The 21646-nt window shown below is 43.7% G+C and overlaps 1 protein-coding gene across 1 annotated transcript in view; it reads left to right on the forward strand.

Annotated features, from left to right (window-relative positions):
- The first annotated feature begins 2698 nt into the window (after positions 1 to 2698).
- Positions 2699 to 21646, forward strand: part of TAF3 (TATA-box binding protein associated factor 3) — a 650271-nt gene continuing 631323 nt past the window's right edge. Inside the window, exon 1 of the mRNA XM_086918964.1 lies at positions 2699 to 3083. Coding sequence (XP_086775090.1) covers positions 2918 to 3083 — 166 coding nt within the window. The 5' untranslated portion in view covers positions 2699 to 2917. The remainder of the gene's footprint in view (positions 3084 to 21646) is intronic.

Genomic DNA, 21646 nt, shown 5'->3' on the forward strand with positions numbered 1-21646 from the left:
CTGCTCTGCCCGACCTCCTCCCTCCACCCCCAGAGTTCTCCCCGCTCCGCCATGGCACAAATCCGCCTTCACTTTGTAAGTTCACATATTGTTAATTAATCACACTTTTTAAATCAGTTCAGTTGCATTTCTGTATAGTGTCTTTGGTTGTGCGTGTTTGTGTCTGATGCTTATTGGTTTGCGTGTGTGAGAGACTGTGTGCACGCGTGTGTGAGAGACTGTGTGCACACGTGTGTGTCTGTGTTTGGGGTGAGCCTCACTCTTGTTACTTGTTTGATATGTTCCTTAACGGTCACCATCCTTACCTCTGCCCGCATTCACCCTTGAAAGACTCCTGTTGCTAAGTGACAACTGGCACTGCCCGCATTTTCACCTTCTGCCTTGAAATAGGGAAGAAACCATTTGCAGCTGTAGGCAGCCGAGCTCTGTATTTCTGATGCAGAAATGATTGTTTCTCAGCCGGCTATTAAAAAAGTTAAAGCCTGCACATCTCCGCCGAATTCAGGAGCTCATAATGGGCAAGATCATAAAATGGGCGAGATTATAAATCTCTGTCTATTGTCCCTTCTCCGATTTGCATATTTGCATATATGCTACATAGGGAGAAATGAAATAGTGATTTTCACTGGTCCTGGTGGCAGCACCTTAGGGGAAACTATTGTTAATGAATGACCCCAGGACTCGTGTTTGTTAATGTTGGCACACTTTTCTGAGGTGTAGGTAAGTTAACAACATTGTGAATACTTCTCTGTGGCGCTACTTAGCTCGGTTCCTTCATTCGGCAGCTCATTTCGCTGAGCTTGAGAAGGAGGCTTGAAAGACCCCAAAAGGACATCTGAAGAAATAGGACTGGCTAAATCACACACTGTAAGCTCCGCTATTGCTAATTATGTGGGCTGTGGTTAGGAAATAACGGCAACAATGCCCTTTGAATCGGGCGTTTATCACCAGCCGCGTCTGTCAAGCAGAATTATGTAGTGTTTGGTAGGTCTCCACACACAACATGTATCTTGTTTTATCTTGGAATCATCATGCGTTAATATGAGATTAGTTGTTTTTTAAAAATGTGCTTCTTAGAAACGTTGGCAACTGAAGCACTATTCTTGAAATTGCAGTGTTTGCTGCTCATGTTGTGACGTTTGCTTTGCCTGTAATGCAGGATATTATTATAAAAAGAATGCAGGCCCTTAGAAGCAAAGCTTTTATAATGCAATTTGACCCTGATGTAATCATCAGGTGGGTTATTATTTTGTTCAACTGCATCAAGGGTTAAAAAAAAGCACTTATAATACGTGCTCAATTGAGAGCTTGTCGGTCTATGTCAGTCTATGTGGCTTTTTAATATGCTAACGTGTGTAGGCCCTTCTTATTCTCTAGTTTTATCATTATTTCCTTTTACGTTTAACAATGTACATATGTATACACTGCACCACGTTTTCTGTTCGAGACAATGCTAAAATCTAAAACAAAACATTTTGATCACGGTTTACATATAAATGTTGTTTTTTTCTAATGTATTCACATTTAATTTCTTCTGAATTTTGCAACGCAATAGGTCTCGCATTTTTTATTTTCATGTTGGGTTAAGTCTTCACAAGGACGTCAGGCTTAGCAGGAACCCGTGCCCCCTCTAACATAGCAAAGGCCGCATCTGTGGTTTCTAGAAATGGGTTCCATGTATAGGATTCATTGTCTGACTTCAGCATGCACCTTCTCACAACCCCTTCGAGCACTGTTATCTTAACATTTGTGTTTCTCTCTCTTACGATGTCTGCCCTGCCACTATTTACTTGGTACCCTCACACCTCCTCACCCTCACACACCCTCAAACCCTCTCACCCCCTCACACACCCTCACTCACCCTCACCCCTCACACACCCTCACTCACCTCCACCCCTCACACACCCTCACTCACCTTCACCCCCACACACCCTCACTCATCCTCACCCCCACACACCTTCACCCACCCTCACTCACCCCCTCACTCACCCTCACACATCCTCACACCCTCACCCTCTCACCCTCTCACACCCTCACCCGCCCTCACACCCTCACCCACCCTCACTCACCTTCACCCCTCACAGCCCCTCACCCACATTCACACACCCTCACCCTCACACCCTCAACTCCTCATCCTCACACACCCTCACACCCGCACCACCCTCACCCCTCACTCAGCATCACACCCCCTCACACACCCTCACTCACCATCACACCCCCTCACACACCCTCTCACCTCACACACCCTTTCACACTAAGATATATACATCTAAGTCACGTAAATACAAAACATGTGGCATTACAAATGCTATAAGTGTCACATTTGCTAAAGTTAAAATTATTGGCATTGTAAATCACTCAACATAAATATAAAATGTCATTTACAAAAACCAATAGCTCCAACTTTCCTACTGCGAGACCTATTGGCAACGCCAGTGCTTGGTTGTAAAGCGCTCTAACACCTTTGGGTAATATCCACGGTATATAAAAATGCATAATTATTTACAACTGCAAAAAAACGAATAGGTTTGTGTTTCGAAACTTACTGTTTTTGGGGAAATACACTTTCGACATTTAACAGAGTAGTAATATGATTCGGAAAAATGCGAGGGAGTAGAGAGATTGTCTTCGTGCGCCCTCCATGTCTGTGAACCGCACAGGCTGGTACACACGACCTAAAGTTACGCTTGAGCAGACTATGGCCAGGTTGTTTGATTGTCGAGCAATCGATGTTCGAGCGATGCGTTCGGCGATCGCCCGGCGCGTTCCCGGCAAGGGAGGTGCGCGTCCCAAGATGGCGGCGCTGGCGATAGGACGGAAAGAGCCAGCACAGTGAGGCCGTGGTCCCTCCACCAGCCACCGGGATGGAGCCCCGGGGGCGGGAGAGGTGACGGACTCCCCGCCTGTGGCTGGCGGGATGTGCGAGAGATACTCGCGAGCGTTGCTGCGGGTGTCGGTCGCGCAGGTATGCCAGGCTCTGGGTTGGGATTCGGTGCAGCTCACTGCCTGCGACCTGCTGACCGACGTGCTGCAGCGGTACCTGCAGCAGCTGGGGAGAGGATGCCAGCGGTACAGCGAGCTCTGTGAGTACCTGGGGAGTTGATGGCGTGAAAAATGCTAGCGAGTGGGTCGAAGTTGGTGTATGGCGGGAGGAAGAGTAGCTTAAGGGATTCCGGTAGATTTAAGCACTGGGTGAGAGGAACTAGTGGTATAAAGATATGATCACTTGGTACGGGTTGGGGTATTGGAGACTAAGGGGGAGTTGACATGGAGGACCACGGTTTACTAAAAACGTTTGCAGGTGTACTTGCAGGAGAAGGAGATGTTGTGGGTGTTACAGGGAGCATGGTGTGTTGGCTCAAGGGAAGGGGTCAGTCGCAATTTTGTTTGTAGGTACTTAGACAAGCCAAGTTGGAGGTGCTAACTTTATGCTGGGGGCTAACTACTATTGCTGGAATGGCACGGTGCCAGGGTTGTGATGAAGGGAGGAAGACAGCTTGCAGTTGGTGGATAATTCTATGAGGGTTGAATTGTGGGATATGTTTTGGCGTTCGAGGAGCAAACGCAACGTGTCTCCAGAAATAAAACAAAGGTGCGCACCTGTCAACTCCACATCTAGGGTTATCACATAGAAACGGTAATTGTCATCATCACTCAGTCCGGTGAATGAATTGGAAGACTAAGGGTATTTGCAGTACTAGTACCTCAAGGGTTGTTCTTAATTGGGTGAGTATAGTGTCATGGAAGTTCCTAGGTAAAATAAGCATTCATTTTCCACTGGTAACAATGTGGTCCCGTGTCTCTGTATCTCATAACCCGGTCAGGATGCAGGGTTCTTACAGCATTTAAACTGCTTGAGCAAAAGATCAATATTCTCGGGCATATGATGTAAGAATTGCTTTGGGTTCTCAGTGTAACATTATTATGAATGTTTAGAAACTGTTAAAAAACGCACTTTAAGGTTGTGTAAAGTAATTAGCACTGTTCCGAAGAATTAAAAAGTGGGTAATGCTCCCAGAACGATTGGGGATAGTAATTTGATTCAGATTGTTCTTCCTATTACACCTGCACGTTTAGGGGTGCTGTTGGGAAGGTTGTTAGGCTTTTAATTATTATTACTGCAGTCATTAATGCCCACCTCAGATGGAAGCCAGCGCATGATTGAGCTTTCTAGTGAAATTATTTGGGTTCTTTGGCTTTGTTTATGAAAACCACACAGTACGGTAATGTTTATTTTATTTTTAGAAGTCATGCATTGTACATAATTATTTGAAACATGATGGGTATTCTGTTGCTTATTTCTGCTTTCGTATTGTCAATTTCACCACAAATTACAAACCATTATTTTTTTGTTTTGTAGTTTTATTTTGTGTGATCCTCGATAATTAGAACGCCCTACAAAGAAACAACGAAGATGCACATTTAGTAAGCCTTTTAATAGAAACATTTAGTAACTATGAGAACACGTCCCCTTTTAAGTGGTTGTCCTCATTTGTTGTCTATTTTATGGCTGGGTTTTAGACCCTGCAAACTGGGTGACTGCTGTCCTTTGCCCTGTGTATGTAGTCTGACCCCTAGAAGTTGTAGAAGTTGGCTAATCCCTGATTTTCTTATTTAACTTTCTTAAAATGCCATAATATATGGTACAGAAAAGACACCTGTGGCACAGAAAGTAAAAATGTTACCTGTGGACGGCAGCACTTATTGTGACATCTACTAGTGTGACCAAGGAAAACATGGCTTCAGGTCCACCATTGTAGCCTGGCTGCTGCACTGTAAAACTTGAAGTGCAATCTGTTAATAATTTTTAACTGTTAAAAACCTCCCCTGTAAATATTAGTAAGTCACTCTTATGTACGATATTTAAAAGTGGGACTTGTAGTAAAAGAATATTACCATCTTTCTACAATGACAAGGCCAAGCTATTTTTACAATGTGAGACCTGTCCGTCCTACATATAGTTTAGAATCACTATTTTTAAGAGTTACTAAAAGTATAACTCGGTGGTGATTTTTAATAAATATTAAGTAATTACCTGCCTGAAATATTAGCAAGCTAATTAACATTAGCCTTAGTCAACTTTCAGCCTGTGCTCAGTCCCCGGAAAAGGTATGCAGTTTATCACATGAGCACACAATTTGCTAACCTAATTGGGCATCAATGACTCTTCTGAGCTCAATAGAATATGAAGGGTGGGTGCTCTGGGTATTCCGTTGGCTCCATACTGTCAAATACAGCATGTAAGATCTGTCAGAAACACATGAAAATGATTTACGCAAAGGGAGCAGACAACATGCCAGCACGATTCTTGTGTATCTCCCTGCCTGGTAGCTTAAAAGACCCAGATTTTTTCCTATCAGACATGTATTTTTGGGTTTGTTGTCGGTATAGTGCCTCTTACATACTGGAGTCTAGTGTTCGATGTGGGAGTGCACTAGGATTACAAAACTGAAAGCTGCGCTGTCGCACACCTATTCAAGGTGCACTAGGATTACCATAGTACACTTCCCACTCACAATCCCAGCCTCAGACATCAAGTTTAATGTGTCTGAAGACTTTTTTCATATTGGATTTGCCCAGAAACATTCCATTCTGGACCTGCTTGCTGTAAAACATCCAGGAACTATTGCAAAAGTGTGTCGGCCAGGACCTGGGAATCTTTATTCTGTTGGTTGGAAAAGGGCTAGGGTTGCTTAGGGGGTCCACCACCTTCAGGCTGAGGAACCCTATAAATGCTGGACTCTCGCCCAGCCTTCCTCAGAACACGGCAGGATTTCTGAAAGTATACCAATTGGATTCACACACGCACACACACACACACACACACCCCCCCCCCCACCACCACCACCACCACCACCACCACGCTGAAGGGGACATTCCTGTGAAGAATCCCAGATTACCAGTAGCATCTGGATTGGATTTTGCTGTTGCCCTCTTCATGATACCCAGAAAGTCTCTCTAAGTGCTCACCTGTAGACCTTGCTAGTGTATTCTTTTGCTTGTTTGGAACTTTTTCAAAACATTTGTTCTAGAACTTTAAAGGGAATGACCAAGGAAAATGATCACAGCACAAATCCACAACGTCTGATTGAATCTCAGAAAAACAACAGTCCCTTTTCAGATAAGGACTTTTATGAACTTCCCGTAATCCAGGCCTTAGAGAGGCCATTATTGGGTGGATCCGATCCACACTTCAACACTGTCAGCTTTAAATTGGGCCTTGGTCCTGGTGTATTGTGCTCATTGGCTACCATTATTTTCAGTCTCCTCATTAAAAATTCATATCTCTGCTGCCACTTATTGGATTTTTGTTATTTGCTTATTAAATGTCTCCTATTTTTATAAGCAGATGTGGGATTCTTTAAAAAAAAATCTTTTGTTAAGTTTTTAACTGGTTTGGTACTTCTAAATGCTTTACACATTTTTGTTAAGTTAAGCCTTCCTATCCTGTGCGATAGCTGCCAGGGGTTGAGTTCAGCTTTAAATTGCTGAAACCTTTGACTGGACCTAACAAGATAGTGTCTCTATTACCTTTGGCGAACACAAAACTAACCCAACTAATAAACCACTTTCTCACATTCATATACAGAAGTTTGATTCTCATAAAGCATATCTAGATCTTGCATTATTATTCAAAATAAAGACCTCAATAAACAGTGATTGCAGAAGAGCACACATTTACGGGACCAGGCAACAGTGCACACAGCACAGGAGATAACTTGAGAAAGAGTGGGACATTATGAGGGCCCACATAATGTATGTCTTTTAAAGGCTTTTTCTATGGTCTTTTTAAACTCCTTCTGGGTAGGATATAGATATTCAAGAAAATAAGTTTCATGTTGTCTGCAAGCTTTCTGGGAAGATTGGGCCATTTTCCCATGTTTCTAAAAAATCAAATGTCAGAGTACTTTAATGAATGGTGAACTTTTGGCATTCAACAATTCTGCCCCAGCTGTGCAATATTCTGTGCACTCGATTGGTCATCACACCATAAGGTTTCTTTTGCATTATAGTATGAAAGTGGTTGATGTTGGTGAAGCGGTGGCTTCCACTTACTAGACAGACAGCAGCATATAGGTTAGCCTTGAGTGGTCATAATTCACTTTGAGAACACAGGAATGTAGTAAGTTGCCATAATATAACCCCAGTAGTACTATTTTAGTGAAGTAAAGGAAGTTGAGACGGCGAACTGCCAAAAGGAAAAAACGAACTCACCACCTGGGTGCAACATAGCTGCCGGGACATCCCGCCCGCCTCCCGCCGCCCACTCGCTGTTTCCAGCTCGCGAGTGGTGCCGCCGAGTGGAGCGCAAGGGCGGGAACTACACTTCCCAGCAGCCCATGCGGGCACTGACACCGAGAAAGGCGCCAGGAGTCGCATATAAACGGCGACAGCCCCTGCTGAGAAGGGAGACCTCTTAGCGAAGTAAAGGAAGTTGAGACGCCGAACTGCCAAAAGGAAAAAAACGAACTCACCGCCTGGGTGCAACATAGCCGCCGGGACATTCCGCCCGCCTCCCACCGCCCACTCGCGAGTGATGCCGCCGAGTGGAGCGCGAGGGCGGGAACTACACTTCCCAGCAGCCCATGCGGGCACTGACACCGGGAAAGGCGCCAGGAGGCGCATATAAACGGCGACAGCCCCGCCTCGCCGGATGCCGGGCAAAGCCCAGGGCAAAGGGCAGGCCCTCTGTAGCCCTCAGGAGCCGAAGGAGGCCGGGCTGGGCCTACTCACTGACACTCTTCCTAAAAACCCTTGCATACAAAGGCACCAAGCCCATTACACCTTCTTCCCTTGTTGTGTCCTGCCCTCCGTTAGCTCGCTAGTTCCTCTTAATTAAGCTCCTAGCACCTCGGGGCCAATCACTAACTTCGCCCTGCTTATCCTCGCCTCGGTTAAGCGCAATCTTGCATTATGGCTCTAGTTAACACAAAAGACTCAAGTTCTGTCAACAAAGGGACTTTGGACAACTTCGTGTACAGGATTCCCTTGGATACTGACAGGGAGAGTGCGCTTGCAGAACGTCGAGCTGAGCGACGGCGCTCAATCGAACTGATCAAAAACAAGCGCATCTCCCCTGTGAGGCCTCTGACAGAAACCATATCACATAACCGTGATCTCGCTGAAAACGAGGACCCAGACACAACTGTCAATAGTATTAATAGTATCCCTATTCACTTACGAGACGTAACTTCCACCCCTGACATAGTCAGTATCCCACATCCTAATCCATCTCCAGAGATTGAATTTATCCCTGAGATTGAATTTATCCCTGACACGTCCTTACCTCCAGTAAAGGTCACACACAAAAGTCTGAAACATTCCAGAGCACAAGGCTCACCACCGCGGAAACGTAGGAAAAAAGGGAATGAATCGCACAAGAAAAAAACTAGTCACACAGACTTCGGTAAATCAGCTAAACCCCACACACCGAGCACTGCGACGAAACATGACTTAGGCACTCCTTCACCACGCCTGATACTAGAAACCCCTTCTAAAGACTTAATAGGAACAATAGAACATCTAATTAGAGCATCCACACTCCCATTAATAGAGAGACTCAAAAGAATAGAAGCTAGGCTCGGTTCCCTAGAGGAAAAACTAGTGACAAGTGCAGGGCTATTTAATCGCACCTCCAAGTCGGTAACAGAAAATCCACCTATGGCATTGTCCACAAACCGCACCGTCCAAAAAGACCCAGTTAGCATAGAGTCAGACAAAATAAAACCTCCTAGGCCAGATATTGGCAAGAAAACACACCATGTCAAACAACTTGTAGTCGGAGAGGCCCAAAAGGTAAAGACAACTCATAATCTGGGAAAGACACAAAGGAGGCACGAGAAAAACTCCTCAGAAGGAATAATAAAGCCAAGGGAGCGCCAAGTGGAACTGCCACCGGAAGCAGTTCCACTAGGGGTGGTCTTAACAGGAGTTCCAACTCTAGAAGAAGGAAAGAGGGAAAACCATTCTCAGTTAAAAAATAAAACTACACACTGGTTCAGGCAGAATCGCCCCCTCCCTCCAAATCTAAATGGCGAGATACTGTACGTCCGCCGCCTCTCATGGCTTGGTGCCAGAAAAAAGGATAAAAAGGGAGACATAATTGTCATCAACTTTAGAGACCACAGAACAGTAAGTCACATCCTAAACTGGTTCCCTGAAAAGGAGAATATGTCCATCTTACCCTGTGACTTGACCTATTTCTACCCTAGGTCCCTATTGGTCCCTCCGCCCAACTTCAGAATCCATAACCCTAGAACTAGTAAACGTCTTCAGGCTAATCATCCAATTCTCCTTCAAAATCGCTATGCGAGTGACTGCACTTTAGCTCTATACCACATGTAAGATTAAACAGCTCCATGACTCCTTTCTCCAAAAATACCAAGATTAACCTCGGATTAACCCCTCACGAGTGCCAGACAAAACAAAATGAGCCCAAGGTTAGCATTAAAGATCTTGCGATTACTCTCATCCCCACAAATCAACCTTCTGTCACAACTAGCCCCCCTCAGGACCCAAAAACCACTCTAACAAACACAGGAAAGAGGAAACCTAAAGAGAGTGAATCCATGTCCTCCCTCCTCGCCTCATTCTGCAACATAGCAGGGCAACGCACTAACACTTTACTCGAAGATTGGACGACATTTGTCTCAAACTTCGACATCATCGCCCTACAAGAAACATGGCTACTTGACCCCATACATATTGTGGGGTTCAAGACCTATTTCTCACCAGCAATACCCTCGTCCTCAGTACGAGCAAAGGGATGTTTAACCATCTACATCTCCAATCTTCTGACAGCGATGGAAATAGAAATTATAAAACTCGAGTGTAGCTATCAGATTCTTGCCCTTACTCTAAATAATAGGGATAAGTTCCTTATAGTGAACTATTACAACAATCTCCCAGAGAAAGAGGCTATAAATTTGGTATCCTCGATCCGCTCCACCCTTCGAATCCTTACAGAAAAGACTAACATGGAAATAGTGATAATCTGGGGAGGGGGACTTTAATTTGGGCCCGTTTCTAGCTGGTGATAACAACATATGCGGCATCCTCGACGAATGGGAAAACCCAATATCCCATTTTAGGCATAGTACACTTGGAAGCCAACTTAATGAAACCATGTTTGAGTTAAACCTTGTCCAAGCAAATAACCTCCGCAATGATAAGGCAACACTGGCCCCCACTTTTCATGGTCAGGGATATCATACAACAATAGACTACATCTTGGTCTCAAACGGGGTGAGGATAGGGGACACATTATTTACAAGACACTTTAGTGCACTGAGCGATCTCATGCCCGTTAGTCTGTAATCCCAAAATTAACCCTGGTTCCATCCTAGACCAAAATAACCTAACGCTGAACAGATTAAACGGCTTTGCCCTGAAATGGGGGAAAGTAGACCCACAGGAGATAACTACTCAAGTGATTACAGGGGCCCTTCCCCACATATTGAAATGCCTTGATCCTGATACTACAGATGAGGAAATCATCTCAAACTTCGAAAGGATCATTAAAACCATAAATGATGCTTTATGGAGAGAAGTCAAACACAAGCCCAAGCCCACTGTACATTCTTGGCAAACTGACAATCTGTTTTCTGCAATCAGACAGTTTAGGCTTTCTAGTAGGCTTTCTTTTTGTTTTTAATCTAGTAACTTCTGGTACAAGCATCCTGACAAAAAAAATTGAAGATTTTTTTAGATGTTCAAAATGAAAGTTATGTTGTTCCTCAGTGATAGAGTGTACGAGTCAGGGAGACCGTGACCAACTTAACCCCAGAGGGGTTTAGAGTTGGGGATCCATGTATTGGATTGTAATGCCCTCTCACACACACCCTTTTAGGTGTCATGCTTCATCATCTGGGCTGCTCCTCATTGGGTCGGAAGTGCAATACCCAACGGGCTCCCTGTATTAGGGCCATTTGTCGGAGATCTTTTTCCAATAGCTGTATGGTGGCGTGGGGGTGAGGGGCCAGAACTGTGCAGCTGTAGAAGTTTTGGGAAGTGATTTAAAATAGGGTTGGGAGGACCAGGAAAGCCAAACTTTATTCTAGGGGTCTCCTACCCTAAGTAACAAGCATTTGCAATGCAATAGGTCTCACATTAGGAAAGTTTGAGCTATTGTATTGGTATTGTAAATGACACATTTTGTATTTGTGTTGGTTTTGAAAATAGCTAAATTAATAGCTTTGTCATTTACAATGCCAATAGTTTTAACTTTCGCAAATGTGACACCTATAGCATTTGTAATGCAATATGTGTTGTATTTACGTGACTTAGATGTATTCATATTACAAATAACAATAGCTTTTATTTTTTATTAATTAATACTTAAAAGTTATTGTAATCTATAATGGCAATAGCTTAAACTTTTGTAAATAACTTTTGTGAAGATTATGTTCAGTGAATTTTATTGTGACACAAATCCAAGAACAGAAGTGAAATATTAACATCTTTTTGTGAAATTTGTAATAAAGCTTGAAACATTGAGAGAACATATTTGAACCAGTTGTTGTTGAACGGTTGCACAGATTGATGCTGTGTTGGAGCTGAGTGATGTTGTGTTGGCGAACGAGTGATGCTGTAGCGCATAGTGATGTTGTGGTGCCCCTAAGTGATGCTCTGGTGGTGCTGAGTGATGCTGTATGCTATGCTATGTTTTGTTTTGCTGTCCTATGTTTTGTTTTGTTATGCTATGCTATGTTTTGCTATCCTATGCTTTGATTTGTTTTGTTATGCTATGCTGTGTTTTGTTATGCTATGCTGTGTTTTGTTATGCTATGCTGTGTTTTGTTATGCTATGCTGTGTTTTGTTATGCTATGCTATGTTTTGTTATGCTATGCTATGTTTTGCTATGATATGCTTTGTTTTGCAATGCTATGTTTTGTTATGCCATGCTATGTTTTGTTGTGTTTGGTATGCTGTGCTTTGTTTTGCTATGCTATGTTTTATTATGCTATGTTATGCTATGCTATGTTTTGTTATGCTATGTTTTGTTGTGTTTTATTATGCTATGCTTTGTTTTGCTATGCTGTGTTTTGTTATGCTATGCTTTCTTATGCTATGTTATGCTTTGTTTTGTTATGCTATGTTATGTGACGCTATGCTATGTTTTGTTGTGTTTTGTTATGCTATGCTATGTTTCGTTATGCTATGCTATGTTTTGTTATGCTATGCTATATTTTGTTATGCTATGCTATGTTATGTTTTGTGAGGGGGCAGTGTGTGAGGGGGCAGTGTGTGAGTGGGCAGTGTGTGTGGGGTGTTTGTGTGGTTTTGTGTGTGGGTATGTGTGTGTGTGTGTGAGTGTGGGGTTGTGTGTGTGTTGCTCCAGACTGAAAGCGCTTCCCCCATAGAGGTGCCCCCCGGAACAGGAGACTGTGCTCCAAATAAGTACCTCAAGAAGTGATGCAAAGCTCCAGGCTGGGTTTCTAGCCCTCAATCAATGCTGGCGCGAAGCCATTAATAACAGACACAAAGCGTGTGACGAGGATGCCGCTTGCGTGCACACGTACCGCCCGGCTAGGTGCAGTTTTCTAATGTATAGCTTTGGCAATCCTTGGACCTTGGACCTTCGGTAATGCCAATAAAGCATTATTGCATAGCACTGCATTGTATCATTGACTGTTTACATTCCTGGCCTATATACATTATGCAACGTTTTTGAAGTTACCAGTCCATACAGTTGTTGTTGTTTGTAATGGCTGCTTATCACCTTAATAACTCTCCCTGTCTCCACCAGCCCCCTCCCGGCCGGCCTCCGCAGGTCCCTCTCCCCTTGCTGTCAGGGCCCTCCGAGCTGCCACATGGCCACTGATAAGAATGATGGATGGGCTGTGGCTGGCTCCACTGGGTCTCAAATTATTTGAAGGTATATAAATCATGTGCAGTGGTTTCAACATCCCATTTAAGTGAACAAGTGTCAGTTTCAAGTATGGTATGGGTCTTTATATAGCGCTTGCTACTCCTGAGGAGGCGCTGAAGTGCTTTGCAGACCGGTACCACGCTACTCTGTTGGGTCCAAGTGTCTGTGATTAGTTCGTGCTGCATGATTGCAGTTTATCAAGCGGTTTATCCTGAGGCCGCCGTGCAGTTTTGCAGCTTTATCCCACTCTATTATTCAATTCCTTATGTAAGCTGATTATACATTGTTGTCATGTGCTTGAGTAATGGATGCTGCAGTTGACCTCAGCGTGGCTTCTGCAGTTGTCATGCAGTTTGCTATCTAGGGGTCCTATTATGAAGTGTCTTGTCCCTGTCACTAAGTCATATTGTGCTTTTATGGGTATTGAGGTACCCGAATAAAGTTTATGAACTGAACTGAACATTGGCAAAGTCAATAGCTCTACCTGAAAACTTATAAGGCCCCTCAAAGCATAACCAATAGGTCTTGTCTTTGGAATATTAAGTGTTTGGTTATCCAGCACAATATCCTTCATTAAACAACATCAAGTATTGCATGGCTAACCACTTATTAGGTCCCAAAAGTGAGACCTATTGGCTGTGCCAATGCTTGTTTCTTATTTCAAACAGACCATCCTGTAAGTGGTATGCATCAGCTTAACCTAGATCACTTTGTTAATGGGTAACACGTCTATGTGCCTTCTGGTTTTAGGAAATTAGTGGTTGCAATTATGCTTTTTGTGGAAAATGTTTTGCATGCGTTTAAATGTGAGACGTTTTCATTCTTTAAATGTCTATGACGATGTTGATGGTTATGAACTGGTGTATGCTGGAAAGAGGTGCTCTGTGGGTGTATCATTGAAGAGCCATTTTAGTATAAACCCAGCATTGCCACATGCCTAGTTGCCAAAAACAGGAATAAACATTCAATAGGTATGGGTGCTTACAAAGAACAGAAACAGCACCATTCTGTGTGACCATATTTCCGATCCCTAGAATGTTGTTTTTTTCTAATGATAATGAAAATCATATTGATCTCAGAGTATTCCATTTGTGTAAGTTTTTGAAACGTGATGCCTCCATCTCTTTTCTTTTCAACTACATGAGTTTACCGGATCACTAATTAAGTACATTGTTCAGTCTAACCACCAGCATCTCAAAATAATCTACAGATCTTTAATGTAGCACTGTCTAGCTCTCTTAGATTGTCGACTTTTAGGATCTTATGACTTTGTCTAATTGTGAAGCACTTAATATCAGCTGTGAACAATATTAGCATGTGGCTAATTAAAAAGAAGAAAACACTATCTATCACTGCATCCAGTTCCCTTTTGGATGGAATAGTATGTTTTGATAACCGACTAGTAACAAGTCTGTGTTCCATGGGGTTCCTAGACCTTTTGGCCCCTGTGCCACTGGACCTGCTGCACCATTCAAATCATGACCCTTGTGCCTGTAAATGCAGCGAGATTAAAACAAGATTTCAAGGCTTGTTTATTATAGAAAACATGTTTGTGGAAGAATACTGAAAATACGGCTTTTACATCGGGAGGTATGAACTCAAGCTGTACAGCCTAAAGTAAATGAAGCCAGCAAATGGAATGGCGGAAAACTTGAGTTATAAGAACTGTCCTGGACTGTTTGCTGGCCGCTTCGTGCCAATTATACAGGATATTGATCCAGGCGCATTGTCCTATGTAGGGGATATCTACCTTATGGATATTAAGTTAAACACCTATTTGTCCAGAGTGGATATAAGTTAAACTTTAAGAAATCTAATTTAGCATTTCTAACTATCTTGGTTTTGGGATAGGAACTTACACATGAAGGCAAAAGCCTTGCTCCACATTTCTCAGAGCTGTATGCTCTGCTATAGCCTCCAAACACTCAACTGAAGCTACAATCCTTGTTATGCTCCCTTAATTTTGGCAGAATTTTTATACCAGATTATGCACAACTATTTAAATCATTATATGAGTTGATTTTTGCTGATTTTGTTCCACTTCTCAGGGAACAGCAGAACACACAGACATACTCCGATCCTTACAGTCAGATTTACTTGCAATGTGTCACTTACATATACTTGTAATTCCACAAACCTAATCAGCCGTATGATTGCGGGTGACACAATGTCACCTTTAACAAAGGAGAGACAGTGCTGATTGCATATAAATCATATTTATATTCTAGTACAGAAATTTCGTTGTGCCTCCACTGAAAAAATATGGACTGCTGTGCAGATGGCTATCTTTAAAGAGTGGCCCCTGCACAAGGGAATCGCATAATTGTTGTTACTCTCGTTCCAGCCTGGGAAGCTGTGACAAAAGCAAGCATTCCTAAAGCTAAAGCCCTCCATCTTAAATAGATACAGTTGATGTAGACTTTGTCTTTTACCCATCTTTACAAACACCAGAGTTTCTTCAGTATAAGCATATTTATTCCATGTCCCGCAATATTTTGCCTCTTGATCAGTATCATTTTTTGTTTATACTGATGGTTCTGACAACCTGCTATGGGTACCAAGCACCGATTTTCAGCGGCATGCGCGACTGTTCTTGGTGTAATGCTGGACGGAAAATTCCAATCACCAAAAACTCCCACACAGTCCTTAAGGGAGTGTACTGTGCAGTTGGCTGAGCTCAAAGCCCTGTTACTTGCACTGGAAAATATTGATCCTGAATTCCTCACACTTATAGTGTGTGATTCATATTACTATCTTTTTTTAAACTTTTTTTTTCATTGCATAAACAAGAACAAGCATGTCATCATTACTCAGCACATCCCATCCCAGAATCCTTCCACCACCCTCACTCATCCTCGGACCCTTAACATGCATATCCAACACTGTAGTACTGGCTCTGTATTGATTCTACAGTCAAATAGGGGAAAGCAACGGTCAACAGCCCATATCCCTTCCACCCTCAAATACTTTGCTACCACATGCAAATCAAAGACCTCCATCCAGCCCATGATACCGGCGCCATTTCCCCCACACTTTGCCAAACTTTTTGGGGCATCCTCTTGCCTTGTATGTGACCCTCTCAGCAGCCATATACAGGTCCATTCCCCTACGCCACTCCTCCAGCTGTGGGCACTCTGACGCCCCCCCACTTCCTGGCCACATCCCTCTTGGCCACCACCAAGGCTAATACCAGAAAGATTAGTTGTGGGCGACTCACATCTACTTCATTCGTCATACCCAGGAGGACCAGCTTAGGGTCGGACTGCAGAACTACCTCCAGCACCTCTCCCAATTCCCGGAGCACCTCGTCCCAGAAAACCTGTATGTTCGGGCAGGACCAAATGGTATGAACAAAATCTCTCCTCTCAAAACGGCACCTCAGACAACAGGGGTCCGACGCCCTTCCCATTCTATGTGACCTAGCTCTATCAAAGTATGTTCGGTGGAGCACTTTGAACTGAATGAGCCGGAGGCGAGATTTAATTGCCACTTTCCGAGGGTGCATCAAAACCGTCCCCCAGTCCACCTCATCCATGGTCCCTACCTCTTTCTCCCAGGTTTCCCTAAGCTTCTCCAGCCAATTGGGCAAATTATTCATTATGGTCCTATAGGTGAGGGACACCGCCCTATGAATGATCTGCTCCTGCAGCAAGCGTCCTTCCAGCGGAGCATATTCCGGGAGAGGTCCCATTAGTGCCCTCTCTGCCCTCCAAGCATGTCGCAGCTACATGTATCGAAACGACTGTGTGTGACTTAAGTCCATATTCCTTTCTTAGTGCGGCAAATGACTGTAACTCCCCACTCCTCATCACATCGCCCAGCGTCGAGATGTCTATCGCATCCCAGGCCGAGAACCCCTTCAGCTTGTTCAACTCCTTCAGCCAGGCACACTTCCAAAGGGGCGTTTGTCTCGTCGGTTTACCATCCCACCCTGTGGCCTTCGTCGCTCTAGCCCAGGCCCCTAGGGTGACCCTCATAGCCAGGAGCAGTCTGTTCTACCCCTTGCCAGCATATAAGAAGTGTATACAAGTGTGTTTTTCCATTGTGTAGCGCTCTAGTGCATATGTAGGGTGAAGGGCCGGGGCATGTATCCATCCATTTATAGGAGTCAGGTGTTCCTCCCAGTAATATGCTTCTATGTTGGGTAACTAGATACCCAATCATACTGATGCCGCTGCATGGTAGACATCGCCACCCGGGGCTGCTTTCCCAGCCACAGGAAGGCGCGCAGTTCCGCCTGTATCTCCCGAAAGACCTGGCTCTGGAGAGGAAAGTATTCGTTCTGGAGGGCGTATAAGAATCTCGCAAGCGAGATCATCTTAAACATGACCGCTCGGCCTAGCAGTGTCAGAGGGAGTAGCTTCAATCTCGCCGCATCTTCTGTGAAATTAGTCAGTATTCTCTTAATATTTCTGTCGTAGGAGAGGGAGCTATCCTTAGTTACAAAGATCCCTAAATAGGTAAAGCCCTTCCTAGTCGTCTGGAGTTTCTCCGGGAGGTCTGGCCAGCTACCCCTTTCCCTGGGGTCATAAAGTACTGACTTGTGCCAGTTAATCTGGTATCCTGCCAACAACGCTCCATATCTGGCCAGTTCCTCAAACAGTGCCGGAATCGTGACGTCCGGGCGCGTAACGTACAGAAGGCGTCGTCCGCGTAGAGTGATATTTTCTCGCTTGCACCGCCTGTCTGGCCCACTCGGAATCCCGTGATCAGCTCGTTTTGGCGGATCGCACAGGCCATCACTTCTATAGTCAGAGCAAACAGTAACGGGGATGGGGGCACCCCTGCCTGGTGCCCCTTCGGACAGGGAAGTCTGACGACAACGCGCTGTTAACCCTCATATTACTCTCTTTTAACAACAATTTGCATTATTGGAGCTAAAACGGATTTAAAGACTAAAGGCAACACAATAAAGCATAAATTGCTTTGGGTTAAAGTGGCAGACCCTACAGATAGGTTGCCACAGGCTCATGTTGTTCATACATTGAGTCAACAGTGTGGTTGTGGGGAATTCTTTGGCTGATGAAGCTGCCAAATCTGCAGTTGCGACTGCCGTGGGTGCTGCAAATGTTCGTTGCCAACCGAGGGTATACAATGATATACTGCTGGTAAAGCTACACTCAACAGCATATCCTTACCTAAGGGTTTTCCAACTAAATATACATATCATTTAGGTGTACAAAAGCTTCCCTTTGTGACAATCTTAGGGGTTGGCGATCATTTGATTCCTAACCAAGACCATAAGCTAGCCTTAGTGATAGCTGTGCATGAAGGTGCTGCTTCTGCACATGTAGGTTTGGCAGCAACCGTTTCGTTGCTACGGCAATGTGTTTGGTGGAATGGCTTGTACAAATCAGCCAAGAATTATGTCTTTTGTTGTGACATTTATCAACAATGTAAAGCTTCCACTGTGGCTCGAGCACCGCAGACGCACTTGTTGATTTCTAACAAGCCTTCACTGTGATACTCTTAGTTCGGATGGAGCATTTAAATTTACACTCCTGTCAGTCGGTTCTTGTTCCTCTGGGTGTGGCCACCATGCTCCCACTGTTAATAAAAAACTGCAAGTCCCTAATGGGACACATGCATGTGCTATATTCTATTTGTACCAAGGTCCTGCTTTTGCCTCTAAGGATTACAGGAATACTGTGGCTACCATGGGTGTAGACAGACATTATTTTTCTCCATATCGCCTGAGGGCAATTCTTTTGTGGAAAGGATGAACCGTGACTTAAAGCAGTCCTTAACAGCTAGAGTATCAGGTATAGGGCGTGGTTGGTTGGATCCCCACCTATATGTGGGGTAGAACAAGTACTTAATTTCTCTAAAAGATGTCTTGGTGACTGGACCCCATACAGGGTCCTTTTTGGCATCAAAATGTAAGTTCCAAACCGTAGACGGTCCAGACATTGTGGAAGCAGCCATGTCCTTTGACATAAATGATCGTTGTGCTGTCTTACAGGACTTATAAAATTTCAGTGACTGACAATCTAACGAGCAGTTGTGCCTCTACCTTAATTAAGAAGAAGCCCAAACCTTCCGGCTTGATTTCCCCAAGTTGCTCATCTCGTCAGGAAAATATTGCGGTAAAGGAGGAGTTTGGCCTATCATACCGACTACCAGTGACGGTCCTTGGCATTCAAAGTACATGAACTGTAATTTTGCCACCACTTTATGGCTCTAAAGACAATCTTTTTGTCTCCAATGATCACATCAAGTTACATCATGTGGCCGATTCTAAACAATAGGCCGCACAGAGTCCCTAACTACTCTAACTACTATGCAGGAAATTCCTCTGCGGCGTGTGCGCACCATCAAAGCTGTTTCTCCCAAGCTAGGGTTGCTGAGAATAAACTTAGATTAATTCCCCAATATTGCTACTACTTCCAACCATACAACCAAAGCAAGTACTGTAGTTACTACTGCATCTACTGCTGCTGATGTCGTCTACTGATCCACCTCTATTGAATATTTCCAGTTCTCTTACGGTACTGATGCCCCAGTTTTTCAGCAACTGCTTCTGTTTATTATGTGGGATCAGATTTTTTTTTTTTCTTGACTCTTTTGATACTCCCTCTGTTTAAGACACTCGGCCTACAAAGGCTTGTGTTTTCCTTTCATGGCTGAAGCACCCCTATTTGGTCCCTTTTTGGATTCCTGTTTGGGTAACACTTTACTTTGTGACTGTTTCCGTCCTGCTGATAAATGGCCTTTACCTTCCAGAATGCTCTGCCACAGAACTGGTTGACACAGAGTTTATGCCTCATTCAACTTCATGTAAGCTAAAAAGAGACTTGTGTCTTGTGAATGTTTCAGCTTTACCAGTAACTGATGGAATTGTTTTGGATAAAGTGCCTTATGATATATTTGGATCGCGGTAATACATGCAAATATCTTATGTTTTAGGGTTTGACTAGGTGATTTAATTGTACCTGGGTTGCATTCTGATGATTAGGATGTCGAGACTGTAAACTCCATGCTCTGTCTGAAATATTAAACTGTTTTCGAGTCAGAGGATCTGCAGAACGCAAGTTTTTTCCCTAGTTCGAAACTCCTATATTATGCATGAGGCTTCTTGGAAGCACAGCAGGACTCAGAGCAGGACAGACATCTCCTGTATAATATCTATGTTAAAGTTCAAACCCAATGTCAACCTTTATGTTCAATATAATATTTAAGGTTATATATATACACAAATCACAACAAAATATATACGTGTCAAGTGACAAGGTGGGGCACAGAAAAAAATAATAATGAAAAATGAAAAATACATATATAATAGGGACTATACAACAATGAAACACCCTAGCTTGCATTCATCTCTATATACAATACAATATATATATATATACATAACATATACACTATATATAATACATACACAAAAAGATTATTTTTTACAACACAAATTTATATCCATATATACCCTAAAGAAAACACAAGAAAATCTCAGTGTACACTCTTAAATCAAAGTGATACACTTCCAGGAAGTCCTAAGAGCGCCGAGGTATAACACCCCAAACTCATTATTTATGAAGGCGCTTATATTGGAATTTGGGCCAACCTAACACTTTTTAGAGGACTCCTTCTTAAAGTGTCGACGCGGTCGCGTTTCAGCCAGTCTTTTCAATTGGCTTCATCAGGACAAGGGTATAATTTCACTAAAACAATAATAATGGTAATTATTAAACACAACCATCGGTTCTGCCATTCTAACACTATCCCGTATGTGACTATGCAGTGCCAAAGCATGGGGTGCGGCTCCAAAAAAGGACCAAAAAGGTTACCTTAAACCCAGTCAAGAGAGAGAATGGAAACACCAAAACAAAAACAAGACGTACAATCCACAGCCAAACGTGCTCTAAAGTGTACTAGAGAAAAACAAGGTAAAGAAACAGACTCTAACATTAAAGTCATCAAAATCATATATATACCTTCAATGTTAGTGCAGAAAGCACTCTCCAGTCCATAAAATACAGGGACAGGTCACTCTAGCCACTCAATCCGAGGGTACCTACAGGAATACATACATATTTATGAGCGGCCATGAGAATGAAATAATATAGGGAGAACACACCCAAAAAACCTCATGTGGGAGATGTGGTTTCGAGTAAAAAAAGCTTACACCACATACCTAGAGGGACACAAACCTTTAACGCCCACTTCAAAGTCCACAAGGTCGCTTCTAACTCTGTAGTCACTTTCACAACTCTCCTTCTCCTGTCAAAGAATCAACGCAACGGCCCGGCTTTTAAAATGCGTTCATATCCTGCCTCCACACGAGGTACAGCGGCATAACGCACTCAGCCTGTCACACTACAATTTCTAATGGAAATGTCAACAAATTACTCCCCTTCCCCATCGGACAACCCCACTCCATACCTTCCACGGGGATCCCGGTCCTCATGCGGAGCAGAAAACGCCCGTCATGACGAGCAAGGGAGTGCCGACTCTGTTCTCAGACTAAAAACGCGATGACACGTGACTGGTGCACCAATATCAAGAAAGGACTCCCAATCTACGTGTTCCAAACTAATGCAGCAACATTAAAGAAGGACTCAGGAGAGAAAGTCCTTCAAGCAGCCTCCGTAATTCATACAGCAAAAAATCACACTGGTGAAGCTGCCTACGTGCGTTATGGATGCAAAGGTCCCCACATACTCCACTCTGTTTCCTAAATAACAACCTCTAATGAAACCGGGGACGGGGGTCAGGGGGGGAGTGTGGTGGGGGGGGCTTTAATTCGGAGGTTGACTCGAGAGTCGGAATACCAA

This window comes from Lissotriton vulgaris, chromosome 1_1 (assembly GCF_964263255.1).
Source record: "Lissotriton vulgaris chromosome 1_1, aLisVul1.2, whole genome shotgun sequence".
In the NCBI taxonomy this organism is placed as follows: domain Eukaryota; kingdom Metazoa; phylum Chordata; class Amphibia; order Caudata; family Salamandridae; genus Lissotriton; species Lissotriton vulgaris.